The sequence below is a fragment of the Pelophylax lessonae genome (assembly GCF_965119305.1).
Source record: "Pelophylax lessonae genome assembly, chromosome: 1".
NCBI lineage: Eukaryota > Metazoa > Chordata > Amphibia > Anura > Ranidae > Pelophylax > Pelophylax lessonae.
In genome coordinates, this window is record NC_138768.1 from 858,047,982 (window position 1) to 858,070,381 (window position 22,400).

Genomic DNA, 22,400 nt, shown 5'->3' on the forward strand with positions numbered 1-22,400 from the left:
ACAAAGGTTTGCTATAGATAGCACAGCAGCTAAAAGTGACTTTGAAAAAAATACAACATACAAAGAAAAAAAATATATCATAAGGAAAACAAAACAAAAATGAGCTGATGGCCCAAGAGCTAGCAATCAGAATGTATTTAATAACTGACCCTAATCTCTCCCTTTTCAGTTTGTCAGCTTTCCCTATAGTTTTACTAGAGCAGCTTCTAACACAGTGACACTATAGCTGTTCTGTGCCCCATTTATAGTGAGGGGACTGATGTATCCAGAATCCCTCTTATTGGCTCTTCTATGCCTGAATTTTGGTTAATTAAATTCTCCTGGGTGAACCTGCAAAATATTTCACATGGTATGGACCTGGTATTTTGAGCTTGCAGAATGTGCCTTGAACCCATGATAGTAGCAAACCTAAACCTGACCCATATTTTTAAATCTTAGTTTGTATAGATTCAGTGGCTCTGATGGACCTCTACAAAACAATAATAATATCTGATTTTTAGGTTCCGGTATCTCGATGTTCAGATCCCTGTTTACCTGGCAGCAGAAAACTGTTTGGATCTTCAATTCATGAATGTTGCTATGAGTGTATCCCATGTCCTGAAGGAGAGATATCCAACATTTCTGGTAGAGTTTGTATTTGTTAGTAAGCTGCTTTTGAATTATGTAGAAGTTACAGCTAAAGTTAAAGTATATATCTGGAAAAAATATGCATTACATTTCTGCAATGTATTTACATTTCCTCATGTTTTATATCTTCAAAGAACCTGCAAGTACAGAAATATACCTGTTGATCCTGGCAGAAATGCACTTAGCTCCTTAGACCTGTTGTGGGCTGACAATAAACAGGAGTTTGTGGACTAAAAAAAAATGGTGTCACCCCTGCCCAGCTGTCTTTTGGTACTACTATACAAAACTTCTAAATCTCTCTCCTCTTTTAAAGATTATTTCTAGCTGTAGTAGGCACCTCTACTCTAGTGATGTTTATTAGCTTCTGAATCCCATGCTGATTGGCTGCCCTGCGACTTACTAAACACAGGAGTTTCCCACTTAGCACAGGCACCATTCATTGTTGGCTCTGCATTTTTTCAATGGCTGCAAAGTGTTCTCTGGTTGGATAAGACAGAGATCATGATGGCATTGCCCTGCCTCTCCACCTCATTCAATAGAACACTTTGCATAAATTGAAAAGACAGAGTAATAACTATGTTCAATTAGCAAACATTCGATTTTATACCTCTAACTAGAATCAGAAGAGTAAGTTAGTAAATCAGCAATAAACAATTAATTATTATTATTATTATTAATAAACATTAATAAATGTTAAATACAGCATAAATTATGATGAAAAACACTAGGTTATATAAAATACAGACTTTTACATCCCTTCTGTGATCTCCTTACCTCCCCCACCCCCCTCCACCCCTTCTGTGATCTCCTTACCTCCCCCTCCCCCTCCAACCCTAAACATTTATTTCCCTTTTTAATCAACCCCTTTCCTCCAATTTTTTTTTTCAATTACAGATAAAACAACCTTAATACAACACTTCAATATCCACTAAATCCTCAACCCTGCCAACTCCAGTAGATACTTGGGATGAGCCAATGATTCAGAATCCCCATCCCCATAAGCAAAGGGGTGGGGGTAGCAGTGACATCACTGCCCAAATAGGCCACTTGCATTGACCATGTTTGGTCAATGATGTCACCACTATCCCCACCTCTTCCCTTTCATTGCTGATGACAGCTCGAGCAGCTGTCATTCGGCAAGTAGTGCCATTGGGTTTAGTTATGTGCGCCGGGTCCATTGGGTTTTTTTTTTCCATAAAAGATTTTATTGAAAATAGATGAATACAATGTAAAACAGGAAACATCAACATGTTGCAGGAAAATTAAAAAATGCATCTTTAAAGTAACACTCTTAAACCCAAATATATATTTATAAAGAGCATATTATCCTAAATTCAGGAAAGAAAGCTGCGTAAAGCATGTGGAGGGGTAAGGGTAGGGAAGGGCATATAAAGAAATCGGAGTATATACCAGGTAAGTAAGCAGGATCTGAAATGTTTGCTAAAGTGTGAAAGCATGGGCAGAAGGTTATATAAAGTTACTGCATACCGTGTCTGTGGATAAGAGTAAATATTTAATGTTAGAGACAAGGAGGGTCGGAATATCCCCACACAACCCTGGGTTAGGGGGGGGGGGATAGTTCCATCTCTCACTCTAAATAGTGTGTTGTCTTGTTGACCTGACCGACGTGTATAATGTCCGGATAAGCTAACTAAGGGTGATATTCTCTAGTTTCTCTAGTCTGTGTTTTGGCTGATGTTAGGTTGCATCGTGGTGAATAACAGGTTTGAAGAATGAAAATGTGTCCAACGGGCCCAGGTGTCATAAAATTTTGATGGCGTGTCATGTGCGATATGAATAAGTTCCTCCATTTCAGCTATTTTGTTTATTTTCTTAAACCATTCCTCTAGCGAGGGAGCATGGCAGGAACCCCAGTGTAGAGGGATACAGAGTTTTGCTGTGTTAATCATGTGGATTGAGAGGGACTTGCAGTAAGTGTTAGTTGGTAAGTTAGAATGGCTAGCAATAGGCGTGCGGGAGTGTATTCCATGGATTGCGAGGTTACTTGGGATGTAATCTGGTGTACCTGTTTCCTAAAAAATATTGTATGCGTGAGCAGGATCACCAAATGTGAAGCATAGTGCCCGGTTCTTGGGTACAATGCCAGCATGTATTAGATGTAGTGGGATTAAATATATGAAGAGTCGTTGGTGTTCTGTACCACCTTGTTGGTTCTTTATAGTTGTTTTCTTGTGTGTTAACATTAATTAACCCTTTATAAGCAATTGTGAATATGCGTTCCCAGTCTTTCTCTGAGAGGTCTAAATTTAGATCACTTTCACATTTATGGCAGGCTCTTCCTGATTTGGAAGAGGTTTTTTTCAAAAAACATTTTGTATATTATGGCTATTATTGTCACGGTTCTCGCCATGGCTTACAGACAGCCAGGCATGGTCGCCGTTGAGTGCCTGACATGGGATTTGAACCTGTGTACTTTGGTGTTCTGTCCTGTTATCCTGCCTCTGAGCCACACTTCAACCCATATGGATCCAGTCCTGTTAATCTGGTATTGCCTGCAGCACTAGGGGGCTGGACTTCACCTGAGTATGCTCTTGTCTCTCATTGTCCACCTGAAGCTAATTGCTCATTAAGCAAGCTATAAAACACTGCCTCTCACTTAGAGCAGTGTCAGTTCATTGCTGATCTTTGTTCCTGATCTTTGTTCCAGATTGTTCCTGTTTGACAGACTTTGTTCCTGTGTTCCTGATCTTTGTTCCAGATTGTTCCTGTTTGACAGACTTTGTTCCTGTGTTCCTGTTAGCTGAGCGTGTGTTCCAGACTGACTCCGGCTTCCATCCTTACCTTCGCTCCATGTTGTTCCTGTGACCTTATCTTCCTCTCATCGCCTGATCCTTATCCGGACTCGTGTATTCCAGTGACTGCAGTTATTCCTGGACTTCCCTTCCCATTGTATTCCTGCTGGTCTTGCTTATTGGAGCACCTTCCCTGCCAAGCCCCCGTGCACAGATTCTCAGGCCAGGTGGCTTTCTTACCTGGTCACCTTGGGCTGTGGATATCTGCAAGGGTGAGCGTACATCTCTGCATTACAGACTCCAACAAAGGTAAGCCCCGTGACATAATGAACTGACCATATGGAGTCCGCAGAGATGTGCAAGCAGCTCACCCAGCAGGTGTCCAGCCTGGCCCAGACTGTGTCTGAGTTGCAGCAAGAAGTGCTGATACTTAAAGGCACAGTACGCCCAGCCCTGGAACCTGCACATCCAGAACCCTATTTCCTGTTACCTGACAGATTTGATGGTTTCCGTTCCTCATTTACAACCTTCCGGATGGATTGTTAGCTCCTGTTTGTCCTTAAGCCCAGGACCTATTACAGTGACTTTATCTAGGTTCATTCTGCTATTAATCTGCTTTCCGGAAGGATGAAGACATGTGCATACCAGATGCTGCAGGAGAAAAGTCCTATCTTGGACAATTGGGAGTCATTTATAACTACTTTGGACTCTCAGTGTCTTACCTCCCAGAAAGCTACTTCCAAGCTTGCTCCCGGTTCCCGCAGACCTCGGGTACCTAGAGAAAAAGCAAACCCATACGAATATGACTCTGCCTGGCCACGGTACAAGCCTGCCTGCACCAGCCGGCCTTGTCACCCTGACACTACTCCAATATGCCTTGATCCTCCAGAGGTTAAAGAGGAGCCCATGGAAATCGACGCCATGCGCACCAGGCTGTTTTCCAAAGAAAGTAACCATAGGAGAAACAGTGGCCTTTGTTTCTATTGTGGAGAGAGAGGACATTTTATCACATTTTGCCCAACTTGTCCATCCAGGCCTAAGGCTCTCCCAGTGGATACCATGCAGACCCGTCCTGTCTTCCCAGAAACACAGCCTGGAAACTGCCAAGGTTGCTGCCAACCCTGTCCCCGTTCTGTGTCTGAAAAGGGCACCCAGACTATGGCAATCATTGAAACCAATACCCCTGTGGAAGTCCCTCCTCCAGCAACGTCTGTACCTTTTTCCAAAGAAACTCCTGTTCTAGCAAGCACCTTCATTACTTCCTGCCCTGACAACGAAGTTCTTTCACCTGACTGCACGTATGCTTCTAATGGCACTGTGGTACGTAAGGAGGACCTGAAGTTGTTTGAGGAAGTATTAAAAGCTGTGAATGCCTATCCTGTAAAAGACCTCTGCAAAGAACCTGTTCCTGTCTGGAGGGTGTCTTTAAAGGGGGGGTACTGTCACGGTTCTCACCATGGCTTACAGACAGCCAGGTGTGGTCGCTGTTAAGTGCCTGACACAGGATTTGAACCTGTGTACTTTGGCATTATGTCCTGTTATCCTGCCTCTGAGCCACACTTCAGCTCATATGGATCCAGTCCTGTTAATCTGGTATTGCCTGCAGCACTAGAGGGCTGGACTTCACCTGAGTATGCACTTGTCTCTCATTGTCCACCTGAAGCTAATTGCTCATTAAGCAAGCTATAAAACACTGCCTCTCACTTAGAGCAGTGTCAGTTCATTGCTGATCTTTGTTCCTGTTTGACAGACTTTGTTCCTGTGTTCCTGATCATTGTTCCAGATTGTTCCTGTTTGACAAGCTTTGCTCCTGTGTTTCTGTTTCCTGAGCATGTGTTCCAGACTGACTCCGGCTTCGATCCTTACCTTCACTCCATATTGTTCCTGTGACCTTATCTACCTCTCATCGCCTGATCCTTATCCGGACTCGTGTATTCCAGTGACTGCAGTTATTCCTGGACTTCCTTCCCATTGTATTTCTGCCGGTCCTGCTTATTGGAGCACCTTCCCTGCCAAGCCCCTGTGCACAGATTCTCAGGCCAGGTGGCTTTCTTACCTGGTCACCTTGGACTGTGGATATCTGCAAGGGTGAGCGTACATCTCTGCATTACAGACTCCAACAAAGGTAAGCCTCGTGACAATTATATGCTTTTGGGGCAGGGTTTGGGAGCATAAAGATTCAAAAGTGGAAAGAGGCCAGGTGAATTGATTATAACAAGACAAACAGATTTCCAAGCTCTCCTTACCGACCAATCTGCGACCAACCGAATTGACCTGTCCAACAGTACGTGTTAAAAACAGGGGTTTAGTTGCACACATTTGCAAATACATGCGTAAGCCACAGAGCCCCGTCAAGGCACCCCATTATCTGTGGTCCTGACTCTAAATTCTGTGAGTCTCCAACAATGGAAGCACATGCATTTAATGGACAGGTGTAGGACAGATATACCTGAAGGGAGCCCACCACTTCTTAAAGGCACAGGGGCACACTGAACATCCTGCCTATAGCACAATGGCAGCAAAGATGTCAGTGCGTTGCCTGGTCAATATAATCTATAACAAAAACAACTGGTTACTGTCCACACCTGTAACTGGTCTCTGTAGCAAGGAGCATTGGAAGGGCAATGCATATAACAAGACAAACAGATTTCCAAGCTCTCCTTACCGACCAATCTGCGACCAACCGAATTGACCTGTCCAACAGTACGTGTTAAAAACAGAGGTTGATGTTGAACAGGGGTTGAACAGTACGTGTTAAAAACGGGTGAATTGATTGTTGTGATTGCTGTCTTTAATAAATTGTCTGATTTGTTTATATAATTTTGGTGGGAATGATTTGGCTACTGTGAGCGAGACACTGCTGATTGGATCAAGATAATCACCATTCAAGAAAAGGTGTAGAATTTGAAGGTGTGGGAGCGGCCAAAAGCTATGTAGCAATGTTGTAGATAAGTAAGGAGTAAAAGCTGGGTTGTTGTCAATGGTGGTAAGGGGGCCTGGGTTAGAAGATAGTTGAAACCTCTTACAGGCAGTTTTAAAGTAGGATAATGTTTAGTGGGTGTTCCTTCAGGGATCGAGGAACAAAGTGAGAGAGGATCCAAGGTGTGGTTTGTAGTGGAAGTGGGCTAAAGGAGGCTTCCAGAGCCACCCAACCTTTGATTTTGGAGTGGATATTCCAGTCAACAATTCTTGCTAGGTGGCATGCCCAATAGTAGAGTGGAAGGTTGGGGAGTCCTATGCCCCCTTTTTGTTTGGGTCTGGTTAATTGGTCAAAACTAACTCTAGCTTTCTTTTGATGCCATAGAAACTTGAGGCATGAGGTTTTAAATTGTGAGAAGAATGTAGGGGGAAGTGTAATGGGGATGGTTTGAAGGAGGTAAAGGAGTCTCGGAAGGATATTCATTTTTATCAGAGCTGCCCTCCCAAACCAGGAAAAAAAAATAGGAGTTGCTCCATTTGCTCCATTTGCGTAGGTCTTCCAAGATGGTTTTTAATGCTGGTATGAAGTTCTCCTCAAAGAGATTAGCTAAATACGTAGTGAGGTTGATCCCTTGGTATTTAATAATTTAAAAGGAAAGTTCGATTTGCACTTGGACTTAGAGTTGGACTGTAGCAGCTGGGAGGGAAACATTTAAAGCTTGGGACTTATTGAGGTTAATTTTCAGATTGGATAATTTTTGGAATAATTTGAAATCAGCAAGTAAATTAGGGATAGAGATATGGGGTTCTCGGAGGAAAAGCAAGATGTCATCTGCAAATGCAGTGAGTTTGAATGTTTCTTTCTCAGTGGTAATGCCTTTAATGTTTGGATTGGCTTTTAGGCATCTCAGCAATGGTTCCAGTGTGAGCACAAACAGAATTGGAGAGAGAGGACAACCCTGTTTCGTGCCATTGGAGAAGGCGTCCGACAGGTGGCCGTTGACCCTAATTTGGGCACTCGGGGAAGCATATAGGGACATGATAAAGGAAAGCATTCTGTTATGCAGACCCAAGTGTCGAAGAACAGCTGAAAGGTAATCCCAGGCCAACCTGTCGAACACCTTCTCGGCGTTTAGTGATAGGAAGAAACCTTGTTGTTTGTTGGAGGTTAACCAATGATGTATGTTAAGGGCTTTAATAGTATTGTCCCTCGCCTCCCTCCCAGGGACGAAGCCCACCTGATCTTTTGAAATAAGGTTGTGGAGAAGAGGTTGTAAGCGGTTTGCAAGAATCCTGGCGAATATTTTAATATCTACATTTAGCAATGAAACGGCCTATAGTTAGTGACAGCTGTGGCATCTTTACCTTCCTTTGGTATCACTGTAATGTGAGCTTCCAGTAGTCGATGTGTATGGGAAGGAGGCAAGGTAAGGGAATTAAAAGCCTTAAGGAAAGGTGTGCTAAGGAGGTTTGGGAATGTTTTATAGTATGTTGCTGAGAATCCATCTGGGCCTGGGATTTTCCTGTTTTAAGTTGTTTTATTGTCTCTTCGAATTCATTGTCTGACACAGGATTATCAAGTGCTTGCGTCTCATCACTGGAGATTGGGTGGGGAGAGATTGCCAGACACAAATAGCTCTGTTAAGATCCACAAAAAACCTTTTCAGGGCTGGTATTTCGGTATAATTCTACTACAGTCTCTTTTGAGTTTAAGGACAGATATCCAGTCTGTGCTTTAGGGGCAATTAGAGATCGGCAGCAGTGACACAAATCGCTCTGTTAATGTCCACAAAAGTGATTTAAAGGGCTGCAATTTTTTTGGTATTGGTGTGTAGTGCACTATATAGGTGGGAGGGGGGGGGGTAATCCATGGTATAATATACTTTGTAGAAAGCATATTATAGTGGATTTGTATTGTGCACTGTGCAGCATTGTGACAGGTGTGGTGACTGAGCGTTGCTGCAGCAATACTACAAACAGTGACAAAAGCACCTTTAATGTATTATAGCTGGTGTGATAGACCACTGCCCCCCCCCCAATCCCCCAATACCACATATTGATGTGGGGTGTTATCTGGGTATACTTTTACAAGTGTATTTGTGTCCTGCAACAATATTGCCTCTTTTGCTGTGTTAAATCTGCTACACACAGTGCCAAACTCACTGGCCAATTTTTTGAACAACTAGTGTGATAGACCAGTGCCCCCCCAATACCACATATTGAAGTGGGGTGTTATTTAACAGTATACTTTTCAAAAAGTGTATTTTAGTCCTGCAAAAATGTGGCCTCTTTTGCTGTGTTAACTGTGCTACACACAGTGACAACAGTTACTTGCCAATTATTTGTAGAACTGGTGTAATAAACCTGTGCCCCCCCCCCCCCAATACCATAGATTGAAGTGGGGTGTTATCTGAGTATACTTTCATAAGTGTATTTGTGTCCTGCAACAATATTGCCTCTTTTGCTGTGTTAACTCTGATACACACGGTGCCAAACTCCCTGGCCAATTTTTTGAACAACTGGTGTGATAAACCAGTGGCCCCCCAATACCACATATTGAAGTGGGGTGTTATTTAACATTATACTTTTCTAAGAGTGTATTTTAGTCCTGCAAAAATTTGGCCTCTTTTTACAGTTCAGCGCAGCAGGGGGGATCGTGACCGATAAGTGCACTCGCCTAGCTCATTACAGTGTAGATTACCTCACATTTATAAAATGAATGAGGCTTGGATCTCTGAGGAATTCAACACATGTGACCAGTAGACCATGTTTCATTGAAATTCCTCATGCCAGGCCACAAATATCCGCCAGACCGCCATCCAGCCACAACAATTCCTGGTCCTTGTCTTCGCTAAATACAGCGGCATAAAAGGCATTTCATGTCCATTGAATGACAAATTTTTGGGGCCTTTTAGGGCTGACAATTATTTTTTCTGTGAATGCCTAATGTACCTCCAGCCAGAGAATACATCTTTCTTTGCTGTCAGGTAAACCCATGTGGGCTAATTTTTGGAGGCCAATACTGGCCGACACTTACTTCTGTATCCTGTGAATGCCTAATGTACATTCAGCCACAGAATACAGCGTTCTTAGCTTTCAGATAAACACATGTGGGCTAATTTTTGGGGCCTGGAATGGCCGACACTTACTTCTTTAGCCTGTGAATGCCTAATTTTTCAGACTGGAATTTAAAATCAACGGGTCTGTAAAGGTTCTGCCAAATTGTGGAATGGATGCGGACCCATTTTGCAGATGTGTGAATGGACCCTATATGTATTTGACATGTATTTACTGGCTGTTGTCAGTTCTGGCTGATTTATGAAAAAAAAAAAATGTTTTGCTGTAAAAAAAATGAATACATTTTAGGGCAACCTTTTCAATTGCAATACTTCTGTTATGGCATTGTCCATGCGCTGGGACTATTTGTGCACAGCTAGTACGTCTTTTGTGGCTGCAAATATGACCTAAAGGTTTTTAAAGTTCGCCTCCCATTAAAGTCAATGGGGCCTGCCGCGAACTTGTGGTTCGCGGACTTTTGAGAAAATTTGCGGCTGACGTTTGCGAACCGCCCCGGCCGATGTTCATTCATCACTATTCACAAACAATACACCGTGATTAAGCATGTGAACATATCACATAACAATGAAAAAAGTACCATAAATAAAGTGTTTATGAAACACATAAAGTGAATATGAATAAAACAAAGTCCCATATAAAATAATATGTATAAAGCATATAAGATCCCAAAAGTGAAGTATTGATTCAGCAATGGTGAAGATGGTCAATATAGTGTTCAGATCCCGTCACCAGATGGAACAAAAAAAATTGGCGATTACCAGATGGTATGGACCTATGATGCCGTATAGCATACAGGTCAAACAGGCTTCACAGATAAGCTCCCGGATTCCTCTTTAAGGTAGATAACCTTGGATGTTTTTCAGGGCTCACAATAAATGGAGAGGAGGAAGGGTGAACCCCTCATTCACCATATCACATGTAAATAAGCCAAAGAAAAGCACATAGTGTAAAACTGCTTAAAGGAAGTTTATTGTAAAAGCAGACATGCACTTACAAGCATCCAAAGGTAAATCAGCAATAATGTAGTCAAAACAGGCGGTCTATAATGAAAACTGACGCATTTCGTCTTGTTAGACATTCTCAACGGATATTGCCAACAAATCTAGAGGAATCACTCTTATTTATATGCCCCAGAGAAGTGAAATCGCATCCCACCTGTGTTTGAGCTGCCTGTTACCGCCATAGCGTCCAAAATGGTGGCGGCGTGCGCTCCAAGCCTCACTATGGCTGGAACCAGATGCCGCAACATCACTTCCGGTTCCCGCCAGAAGTGAGGTAGCTCCCACTCCGCCACAGAGGACATAGGAGGCCGCACAATACAAGCAAGCTCAACCATCACAATGAAGGAGATGAACAAATTTTAACACATCATTTTTTTTTTTTTTTTTTATATATTATTTTTTATTAGAGAAATCAGCATACAGGAATAGTGAACATAGTGCAAATAAACATCAACATGTCAAACAGTTTGCATAGTACAGTACAATACAATAAATAGGGGGGAAGGAAAGGGATCAAGGGGGGAAGGGGAGTTCCGACTACAGAGGAATCATTATCAGGTCAGACAGTAATCGACAATGTCAAACAACTCTAAACATCGGCACATACCAGGGGATAGGAACTGGACGGACAAAGGGGATCTGACCCCATATACTGATACAAGAGAGGGTGAGAGGGAAGAGAGCACCCCTACAGCCCCCAGTGGGAGCATAATTGCCACAGGGGTGCCACTCCCCACCCGCCCACAAAGGAGATAATATCAGGAGGAGTGTGCCCAGTGTTGCCAGGCAGACTTAAATTTCGTGTATGACAAGGAGTTAAATGTTAAGGACTTCTCCATAGCAAAGTTAGCATTAACAATCTTGACCACTTCATGAGAAGTTAGGTATATCAAGAGACCTCCCGCGGCGTAAGATCAGTACCCTGAAAGCCAAAAGGATATGTAACATCTGTCTATAAGAGACCGGATATTCATCTAGACCCAAGTTCAACAAGGCTAGTTCCTTCTTAGGGGGGCGTATGATACCCGTACATTCGGCTATGCACCTGAACACCTTATGCCAATAACTAGTCAAAGATGGGCAGTCCCAAAGGATATGGGCGAGCGTACCTCTGTGACCGCAATTCCTCCAGCAAGTATCAGGGACTGTTGGGAAGATTTTTGCCAGCCTATCAGGGGTGTAGTACCACCTGTTGGCGATTTTCAACATCATTTCCCAGTGCACCGAACAATGGGAATATTGGTAGGTATATGAGAGGGCATGGGACCACTGAACCAGGGTGAACTGGAGATTCAGAACTGTTTCCCATCTCTGCATAGACAACGACTTTGGGGGGTCAGGTTTGTGTAGGAGGATGTCGTAGAACATGGTAATACCCTTAATAGATTTCCTGGCGGAGTTGTAATGGGTCCAGGCTTTGAGAGGGACATGTCTAGTGCGTAGGGGATGCTGTTTAAGAAAACTATGTACACTGAGCACATGGAGGAAGAGAATAGGTGGGATATGGAAGCTGTGCATCAGAACCTGCGGGGTCAGCAGAGCATCACCTTCATAGAAGTGGGAGAGCTCAGTAATGCCTAAATGCCTCAAATCGGATGTCTGAAAGGCAGGGAGATGCGCTGTTAAGAAGTTTAGAGGTAGAGAGGAAGAGCGGTGTGGGGCCAGTTCCAGCTGTACCTCCCGGGTGCCCTCCGGCCTCCTCCAGGCCATCAGGGAAACCTGAAGGGTAGGTTGAAATCCAGGCAGGGACCAGGGGATCCAGAGGTCGCCCAAAAGAAGCAGCTGCAAATCGCCAGTGGGAGACAAGTGGCGTTCCATAGAAGACAAAGGGGAATCACTAAGAGGGGCGAACCATTGCTTTAATTGGTCCAATCTGGTGGACCAATAGTACGCATGGAGATCCGGCAATTTAGCACCCCCATGGATTTGGGTAACGTAAGAGTGGAGGCAGGAACTCTTGCTCGCTTACCACACCAGATAAACTCACGCAGTCCTCTGGATAAGGCCTCCAGGTATCTCCTGGGAAAAGGAACAGGAAGTGCCCTAAATACATAAAGCACCTGAGGCAGTATCAACATCTTGTAAGCTGCCATTCTACCACCCCAAGAAAGCTCAACCTTGGACATGGCCACCATAGTACTGTTAAGTTTTTTAATAAGGGGGTCTAAGTTAGAGGGAAGCAGTTTGGAGATTCGGGGGGTTATTTTTAGACCCAGGTATGGGATACTCACTTCTGTCCAGGGGTAGGGGCATAGAGACTTCAACAAAATTTTAACACATCTTAAAGCGGGCATATATTATAATAACCATACAAAAATTGATATCAAACACAAACTTTAATTGTAGTTAGTAACGGCCCCGTTATGTCACTTCCGGATTACCCAGAAACAATGACGCACCCGGAAGGTAAACAAACCCTCACAAACTCAAGTTGCATCAGCATTGCCTAGGCAACCCTCGTAGCCGAAGTCTATTACAAATACCGCAACAATCAAAGTACATTTTGAAGTATACCGTAAATATTGCCAGCCAAAAAATAATTAAAATCCATAAAATACTTAAAATAAAATACCTAAAAGGACACATATATAAAGACCAATGATATATGGCTAAACGTATATATATGTATAAGCTAATAAAGTGAGCAAAATATGCCAATAAACTGAATTGTACTGGAGTAAATATTACCAGACTCAAAGGACCTGATATGAATTTGGGGGGCCACCGCCGGCCCCCTGCCATCCTCAAAGAAACTGACAGATGACCCGTCTGCTTATGTAAACAACGCAGGCGAGTCTTCTGTAACACAGGCAGAGAGAGATCCTCAATTTCCTCGATTTCTCTGTGCCTCCCACAGAGCCCCCCCCCCACAGTTAGTAAGCACAGTTAGGCATACATTAACCCCTTTGATCACCCCCAGTGTTAAACCATTCCCTGTCAGTGTCATTTATACAGTAACAGTGCATATTATTTAGTACTGATTACTGTATTAATGTCACTGGTCCCCAAAAAGTGTACAAAATGTCAGTTAGGGGTCCGATCTGTCCGCTGCAATGTCGCAGTCCCACTAAAAATTGCTGATCGCCACCATTACTAATAAAAAAAAAAGTCCAAAAATCTATCCAGTAGTTTGTAAATGCTATAACTTTTGCACAAACCAATTAAAATACACTTTTTGGGATTTTTTTTTTTACCAAAAACATGTAGCAGAATACAAATTGGCCTAAAATGATAAAAAAAAATTGATTTTTTAAAAAAATGTTATTGGTAATGTTTTATAGCAGAAAAAAAAAATATTGTGTTTTTTTCATAATTGGCGCTATATGTTTGTTTGTAGCGCAAAATATAAATACCACAGAGGTGATCAAATACTACCAAAAGAAAGCTCTATTTGTGGGGGAAAAGGGACACCAATTGTATTTGGGTACAGCGTTGCACGACTGCGCAATTTTTCATTAAAGTAACGCAGTGCCGAATCGCTAAAAATGGCCTGGTCATTGAGGGGGTAAAACCTTCTGGAGCTGAAGTGGTTAATAACACTTTAAGCATGTAAAAATATTCAAAGGCCATTTGACAAAAGCATCAATTGTAGAAAAAGAAAATTATATAGTCAGAACTTTCATATTCCAAATATGTAAATGATACAATTTACATTTCATTAAAATAGGAAAGGAGAATGAGGGAGGGAGAAGAGGGAGGGAGAATGGGGAGAGGCAAAAGTATGGTGAGGTAAAGGAAAAAAGAACAGTGATGGTTGTTGAGAGTTTTGGAGTCTTCCTCCATACTTGAAAAGACAGCGTTGAAACATATCAAGAGCCTAGAATTCTATCATAATAATAACTATTGAGGGGGGAACCCCACGCCAAAATTTAAAAAAAAGAAAACTGCGTGGGTTCCCCACCTCAAGACCATACTAGACCTTTTTGGTCTGGTATTTATTTTGAGGGGAAAATGCACCCAAAAAAAACCCTGCATGGGTCCCCCCAAAAATCGAATCCAATGCGAGCATGCAGACTGGCAAGTCAGAAAAGGGGGGATGAGCGAGTGCCCCCTGACCTGGACAATACCAGGCAACATGTCCTCAAAATTGGGGGATGGGCGCTTTGGGGCAGGAGGGCTCTGTGCCCCACCCCAAAGCACCTTGTCCCCATGTTGATGGGGACAAGGGCCTCTTCCCGATAACCATGGCCGGTGGTTGTGGGGATCTGCAGACAGGGGACTTATCAGAATCTGAAAGCCCCCTTTAACAAGGGGGCCCCGAATCCTGGCCTCCCAACTGAATGAATGAGTAGGTTTACATTTTACTCCTACTCATTAACCCAGAAACGTGAAAAAAATAAATAAAAACAGTACACAGGTTTTTGACAAAGTCCTTTATTAAAAATGTTGAGGACATGCCCAATGTTGAGGGCATGTGGCCTGGCATGGTCCAGGGGGGACACTCACTTGTCCCTCCCCTTTTATGACCTGCCGGACTGTGTGCTCGGATAAGGGTCTGGTGTGGATTTTAGGGGGGAACTCATGCGGGGTTTTTTGGCATAGGGTTTCCCCGCAAAACCTATACCAGATCAAAGGCTGTGGTATGGTCCTTGGGAGGTGGGGGGGCAATCACTTTGTTATTTATTTTGACGTGGGGTTCCTCCCTTAAGATCCTCAGAGCATAAGTCGCAGGCCACAAGTCAGGTCAGTTAAGATGATGATGTGACTTACATTCAAATCAATGGGCTGAAATTGTGCCCAAGTCAGACCTAAGTAGTGCAGGAACCTTTTTTCAAAGTCGGGCTGACTTGTATCAGACCAGTTAAGACGGCTCTCATAGGGAATTATTGATTTATACATGTCATGTGACCTGTGCTCCCAAATTCAGAGTGTATGTCGCACCAGTGTAACACTCACCAATAAACTACTTGACACTTGAAATACCTCTATGGGAACTCTCAGCTGAATCTCTCTCTCTCTCTCCCTCTCAATAAATCTCCATAATAATAGATATTTGATATATTTTATTTTACTCTCCAACAATGCACTGATGAAAAGCCAAGGATTATTTTTTTCATAGAAACTTTGGGTTTGTATTTTCCTTTCTGCAGATAGTGAAGACTGCATGAAATGTCCTAATGAAGAATGGCCAAATGAAAAGAAGGATCAGTGTGTTCCAAAACTAGTGGAATTTCTCTCCTACACTGATGATACAATTGTTTCAGTATTTTCAGCTGTCTCCATCTTCTGTTGTTTTTTGACTGGTTTAATATTGGGGATATTTATACATTACCAGGACACCCCGATTGTTAAAGCTAATAACCGGAATCTGAGCTATCTTCTCCTGGTCTCCATCATGTTGAGCTTTCTCTGTGTCTTCTTGTTCCTTGGTCGTCCAGTAGATGTAACTTGCATGTTGCGTGTAACCTCTTTTGGTGTCATCTTCTCAGTTGCTGTCTCTTCTCTTCTTGCCAAAAGTATCATGGTGTGTATTGCTTTTAAAGCCACCAAACCTGGGAGTCCCTGGAAGAAATGGATGGGAGCCAAACTGCCCAATTTTATAATTTGTGTGTTCTCACTTGTTCAAGTCATAATCTGTGTTTTTTGGTTGTCTATTTCTCCCCCCTTCCAGGATCAAGACTTTCACTCATATCAGGGAAAGATCATCATTCAGTGTAATGAGGGTTCAGTTATCGGCTTCTCCTCTGTCCTGGGATATATGGGGCTTCTGGCAGCTGTGAGTTTCATTATAGCTTTTTTAGCCAGGACATTACCGGACAGTTTCAATGAGGCCAAGTACATCACCTTCAGCATGTTGGTGTTCTGCAGTGTCTGGATTGCCATGATCCCGGCCTATCTGAGCACTAAAGGGAAAGCCATGGTAGCTGTGGAGATTTTTGCTATAATGGCATCAAGTGTTGGACTTCTTGGCTGTATCTTTTTCCCAAAATGTTATATAATTCTGTTCACACCTGACCTGAATACAAAAACAGGTTTGCTTGAAAATAAACGATAATTATTTTTATTTATTTATGATGACCCTTGCAAATAAAAATATAATCTATAAATAGAGCTAACATTATTGTTATATCTACTGTATATCATGGAAAATGTTAGTATTTTACGAATGTATTAGGAAAAGAATGAACACCGTTAAAGTTTAATACTTACTCTTCCAATGGACAGTTAGTATAATTTTTTGCTTTCTTGAAGTTTCCTACCACTAACCTACTACAGCACAAAGAAAGTCACTTAGCAGGGAGGAACCACTGTGAACAGAGGGCAACAAAGTTTCCACAATATTCTCAAGTAAAACACTAATGCCACCCATAACTTCAAGAGAGACAATTTTACTCACTGTCTTCAGAACCTTCCATTAAACATATTCTTTTACAAACTGTTTGTAATGTATTGTTGACAGGGTTGTTTCAAATATATTGTGTGTAAATGGCTATATTAATAAATAAATTTTGCCTGGTGTATTCTATTTTTTTTAAATACTAATTCAATTTGATGAGAGCATATTTACAGTAAGTTCACTTTTTACTTGCAATAATTTTTTATTAAAGCAATGAACATAAACATGTTATAAGACATTAATGTAACAAGGAGTATCAAAATATCCATATCGAAAATAAAAAATATGAGCCGGATGAAACAAGGAAAAATATGAGATATAACATAGTAAGCTGAAAATGAAACGTATTTAGACTTTTCGGAATACATTTAAGGGACATGAGAACGTATAGTATAGTAATGATATCCCCCTCAAGAAGGGATAGACTTCGTTAGTCTTGGTTCTAGAGAGGATTGAACCCAAAAGTCAATAACAGTAGTCTGATGACAACTCAAATGTATTTATTACCATCTGCAGAACTTACTGCCCTATTATGTTGGGTCCCGTGTTCAGGAGTTGGAACATGAGAAACAAAACTTGATATAGAGTACCCATGTAACAGTAGAACAGAGTCCGTATCAATGAACCATAATATAATAAAGGTAAGTTCACTTTTTAATGAATATGTTTACTTCATTTTAAATGTTAGTAACACCCTGTGTGTGCTAGATGTAGTGTCTAGAATAGGCAAACCATACTCATATTGTAAATTTGTGAGTCTGTAATTGGGTCAGGGTTATTAGAGTTCAGGGCTGGGTGACTCATCCTGGCAGCTCTCTGGTGCCTCACTCTGGTGCCTCCCCCTGGTGTCTGGAAGTTTGGAGAACCTTCTAGAATTAGAGGGTGGGGGTTGGGAGGAGCTGCCATGCATTTTATGAGGCCCCAGCCAATCCCCATTAGTGGGCTGGCAGAGGACTGAGTTCATCTTGTAAATAGACACGAGACATGACAGCAGGGACAGTCTGATGGAAGATGGAGATTCAATGTTGAGGAGGCTCCCGGTGGCCCTGAGGGGTACCCCTTAGTCTAGGGGGGTGACTTTCCTTGGCCCAGGGGGCCTGGGAGAGATCCTGCCAAAGACACATGGGAGGAATATTTCCTGGAGACACGGGAGCAAGGAGAGGACATAGTTCAACATTGGTTGGGACTAACAAGGGGGGGGGGGGACTGCCACATGTAGCCAGTCTCCCTTGAAGACAGCAGTGAGCTTAAGTCTTCATCCTTCCCTGAGAGATCTCCTGAGAGTCAGCCGTGTTGGCTGGTGAAGGGTCAATTGGGTGGACTTATGTGAAGAGCCAGCCAGGAGGGCTGGTGAAAGAGGCAGCTGCAGCCAGATTGGCTGGAAGGCCTGATGAGGCGGTGCTGAGATCAGTGACCACAAAGGAAAAAGAATGGAAAGTTACATGCTGTGTCACTCAATGTGTACTGTTAAGGGACTGGGAGTTCCTGCCTGTAATGGGCTGTTATTGAACTAACAGGGAGACTATAAAGTTCCCCCAGGAGTGTACCAGCAGAGGTTGAGCATGAGAGGCCAAAAGTGGGCAGGAGGAAATTGAAGAGGAGACTGTACATAGGAAGTTGTCCCTGAAGTTTTTTGAAGTCAAGAGGGCATCCCATAACTTCCCATTCCTTTTCATGTTGTTAACCCCCTAAGAAACAACAAAAACAAAGTTTTCTGACTGTGTGTGCCTGTGAAGATTCAGCGTACTGGGCTGTGTAGGAGTGGATGGGGTCCCTGTTCATCTGCAGCTCCTAGTTGGGGTGTGCTACATGATATTTTCATTATAGGATAAAAACACATTTTCTGTTTGCATAAATTTCCTTGAAAACCGCTGCTATAAGGGAGTATTCAGTTTGTGTATACAATAATGCAGAGGCAACACTTGTACCCAAGAAGGTACCAGATTTTTATATGCAAACTGAAAAAAAAAAAATAGGTTCCAGGTACTCACTGTCAATCATAGGCTTTATTTTCAAGACAGCATAAAGCAGCAAAACTACATTAACAAAGGACCCTAACATATTTTGAGCTAAATGTGCTTACTCATAAATAGAGGTGAGCTTTGGGTCAAATATGAGTTCAACTCGAGCACAGCCTGTTGGCAGTTTAACAAATTGATGAATAAAATGGCCAGATTTGGCCAGATTGTCCACCTCCCCAAACTCTGACTGAGGAAGTCAGAAGGCATTCACTTAGTGGCAGTATCACTACCACCATTAAATGACAGATTCCATTCAGCTTGTAAAAAAGCTGGCTGGAATCCCACGTCTCATCATCCAAATATGGACAAAAGCATATTTGGCCAATGACATCACCCAGATTTCCTGGCACTGCACTTACAATATCTCACAAAAGTGAGTATACCCCTCACATTTTTGTAAATATTTTTTTATATCTTTTCATCTGACAGCACTGAAGAAATGACAATTTGGCCGTAATTCACTAAAAGGGTAGAAATGCTCGCTTCCTCCTTAACTACTGACATTTAGAGTAATTAAGACCTCAACTAGGCGAACCTGCAAATGTAGAATTATGGCTAGATGCAATAGTGAATTTCGATTAACGTATACCAATTCGCGATCACGTTTTCGTAACTGAAAATTCCTATATTCTGAATAAATACTACAGATCAATGTCAGCTAAATACTATGAATACTATGGTGATACTAAAAAGTAAAATCACCTCAGTGCCAAGGAAAATTGAAATTTAAACTAATAATCAGCAAATATTAACCATAAAATCATAAACATATATAAAAGCTGCTACCATTTAAATAACAAAAAATGCTGAATTAATGCAAAAAGTGAATACAGCACAGGCGGCGCTATAAATTAAACTACAAAGGTGATCCTGAAAAGTTCATATATATATATATATATATATATATATATATATATACAATCCTTAAAGGAATGTTCACAGAGAGTCCCAATGTGTCCGGTGATAAGAAGGAGGAAATCAAGAGATTGATGCTTGAACAGAGTCCATCTATGCCTTCACCACACCAATGTGCTCCTCACCCCTTTGAAATAAAAACTCACCAGATTGTCATGTGCCTGGGTGTGTTGGGCCGGGGGGTTCCCGGTTTTGTGGCCTGCAGCCTTGCCTATTGTGCTACAGGGAGGCTCTGGAGTCTTTGCTGTGTTTTTCCGGCCCGGTCCATTGCTTTGGACTCACTGGCCCCGCCTGCTGCCGGCTGCGAACAGTGGGCAATTTGGTCACTCTACGGGTGGCGGCGCTTCCTATTGCTCGGTGCCCGTTTGTTTGGATTATCTCCCTGGGTGTGCTGTATGCTCTGAGACTCTGATTAATGTGTATGAACTTTTTGCCTGAATTCTTGACTCCTCTCCTGCCGTACTCCACCACCAGCTTGTGTATGACCTCTGTCTGTCCGACCATTCTTTGGATTTTGTTTATATACTGCTTTGCCTGATCTGTTGCCGGCCTGACCTTCCTGACTACGTTTTTGCCTGAATCCTCAGCGTTCAAGTTTCACTTCGGACTTTACCTCACAGGTACCTTACATAACAAATGGACCATAATGACAGTGGAACTTGCTGAGATTGTTAAGGCACTTACGTGTCAGGGACAATTGATTGGAGCTCATGAACAGCATGTTTCTTCTCTGGACGCTAAGCTAGAAGAACTTTGTGCTGTGCTAAAATCTTTTGCCTGGCTCCTCTGTATCTGTCCAGACTCCTGCTCCAATCCAACCCACCTCTTCTGTGCCACTCAAACTTCCCTTAAAAAAAATTAGCCCACATGGGTTTACCTGACAGCTAAGAACGTTGTATTCTGTGGCTGAAGGTACATTAGGCATTCACAGGATACAGAAGTAAGTGTCGCCCGGCCATTCCAGGCCGCAAAAATTAGCCCACATGCGTTCACCTGACAGCTAAGAGCATTGTATTCTGTGGCTGAAGGTACATTAGGCAATCACAGGATAAATAAATGTCGCCCATTCCAGGTCCCAAAAATTAGCCCACATGCGTTCACCTGACAGCTAAGAATGTTGTATTCTGTGGCTGAAGGTACATTAGGCATTCACAGGATAAATAATAAGTGTCACCCATTCCAGGCCCCAAAAATTAGCCCACATGCTTTTACCTGACAGCTAAGAACGTTGTATTCTGTGGCTGAAGGTACATTAGGCATTCACAGGATAAATAAGTAAGCGTCGCCCATTCCAGGCCCCAAAAATTAGCTCACATGCGTTCACCTGACAGCTAACAACGTTGTATTCTGTAACTGAAGGCACATTAGGCATTCACAGGATAAATAATTGTCGGCCATGAAAGGCCCCAAAAATTAGGCATTCAAAGGACATAAAATGCCTTTTATTCCGCTGTATTTACCTAAGACAAGGACCATGAATTGTTGTGGGTGGATGGCGGTCTGGCGGATATTTGTGGCCTGTCATGAGGAATTTTAATCAAACATGGTCTAGTGGTCACATGTTAACCCAATGTAGTCGGACACCTGTCGCTCTAGGCGTTCCCTGATGCTGGATTTGGAGTACAGCTGTCGATGGGTCGGCTGAAAGAATGATCTCATATCTGAAGTGACCAACACATCTTCAAAACGAACTCTTCTTGCAGGCGCTGTTGAACTGTTTCTCTGTGAGTGGAAATTCCTCTGCCAGCGCACGCAAAAGCAGAATGCAGCATTTCTCGAAGCAAGGCCTGGAAGTGCTGCATTCTGACCGCCCTCTGTGATGGTGGTAACATTTCCGCCATTTTTTGTTTGTACCGGGGGTCTAAGTACGTTGCCACCCAGTACTGGTCCTTGCCCTTGATGCTTTTTAAACGGGGGTCCCCCTTAAAACACTGGAGCATGAAGGCCCCCATTGGCACTAAACTGGAAGCGGTGTAGTGGCCTGGCTCCTGCTCATCATCCAGGATAATGTCATCCTCGTTCTCCTCCCCCCCATCCACGGACAACACCATGGATCCCAGAAAGCTTTAAAGCATGCTCTTATTGCTCCTCCTCATCTCCCCTGCCACCATCCTCATCTGACTCCTCTTCAGACTGCTGTTGTTGACTTGTTTCAGATGGAGTAGCACCCCCTGGGAATTCATCCAACATTGCGATTTTCTCATCTTCCTGCTCCTGCTCCTCGACAGCTTGATCAATGACAGGATGCAATGCACGCTCCAGAAAGAAGGCATAAGGTACGATGTCACTGATGGCGCCCTGGCCATGACTGACCAGTTTGGTGATCTCATCAAATGGCCGCAGAAGTCTGCATGTGTCGTGCATGAGCAGCCACTGGCGTGGTGAAAAAAACCAAGCTCCCCAGAACCTGTTCTGACGCAGAGTTCGAACAGGTAGTCATTAATTGCACGTTTCTGCTGGAGTAGCCTATCAAGCATATACAATGTTGAGTTCCATCGTGTCGGGCAGTCACAAATAAGACGCCTGATGGGCAGGTTGTGTCACGAGCCATGGCTGTGTAAGATCTTCTGAAATGGTCCGAGATTTTCCTGGCCTGCCGCAAGACGTCCTGGACCCCAGGTTATTTGGCAACGAATCGCTGCACGACCAAGTTCAGGTCATGTGCCATGCATGGCACGTGTATTATTTTGCCCTGTTTCAGTGCGCTCAGCAGATTGGCACCGTTGTCGCACACCACTTTACCAACTGT

The 22,400-nt window shown here is 43.0% G+C and overlaps 1 protein-coding gene across 1 annotated transcript; it reads left to right on the forward strand.

The window, feature by feature from the left end:
* Window positions 1-579: 579 nt before the first annotated feature.
* Window positions 580-16,373, forward strand: LOC309549987 (vomeronasal type-2 receptor 26-like; the record flags this gene model as incomplete). Its single annotated transcript, XM_082250462.1, has 2 exons — window positions 580-643; window positions 15,469-16,373. The coding sequence occupies 2 exons, from the start codon at window positions 580-582 to the stop codon at window positions 16,371-16,373; spliced, it is 969 nt and encodes a 322-aa protein (XP_082106588.1).
* Window positions 16,374-22,400: the final 6,027 nt, after the last annotated feature.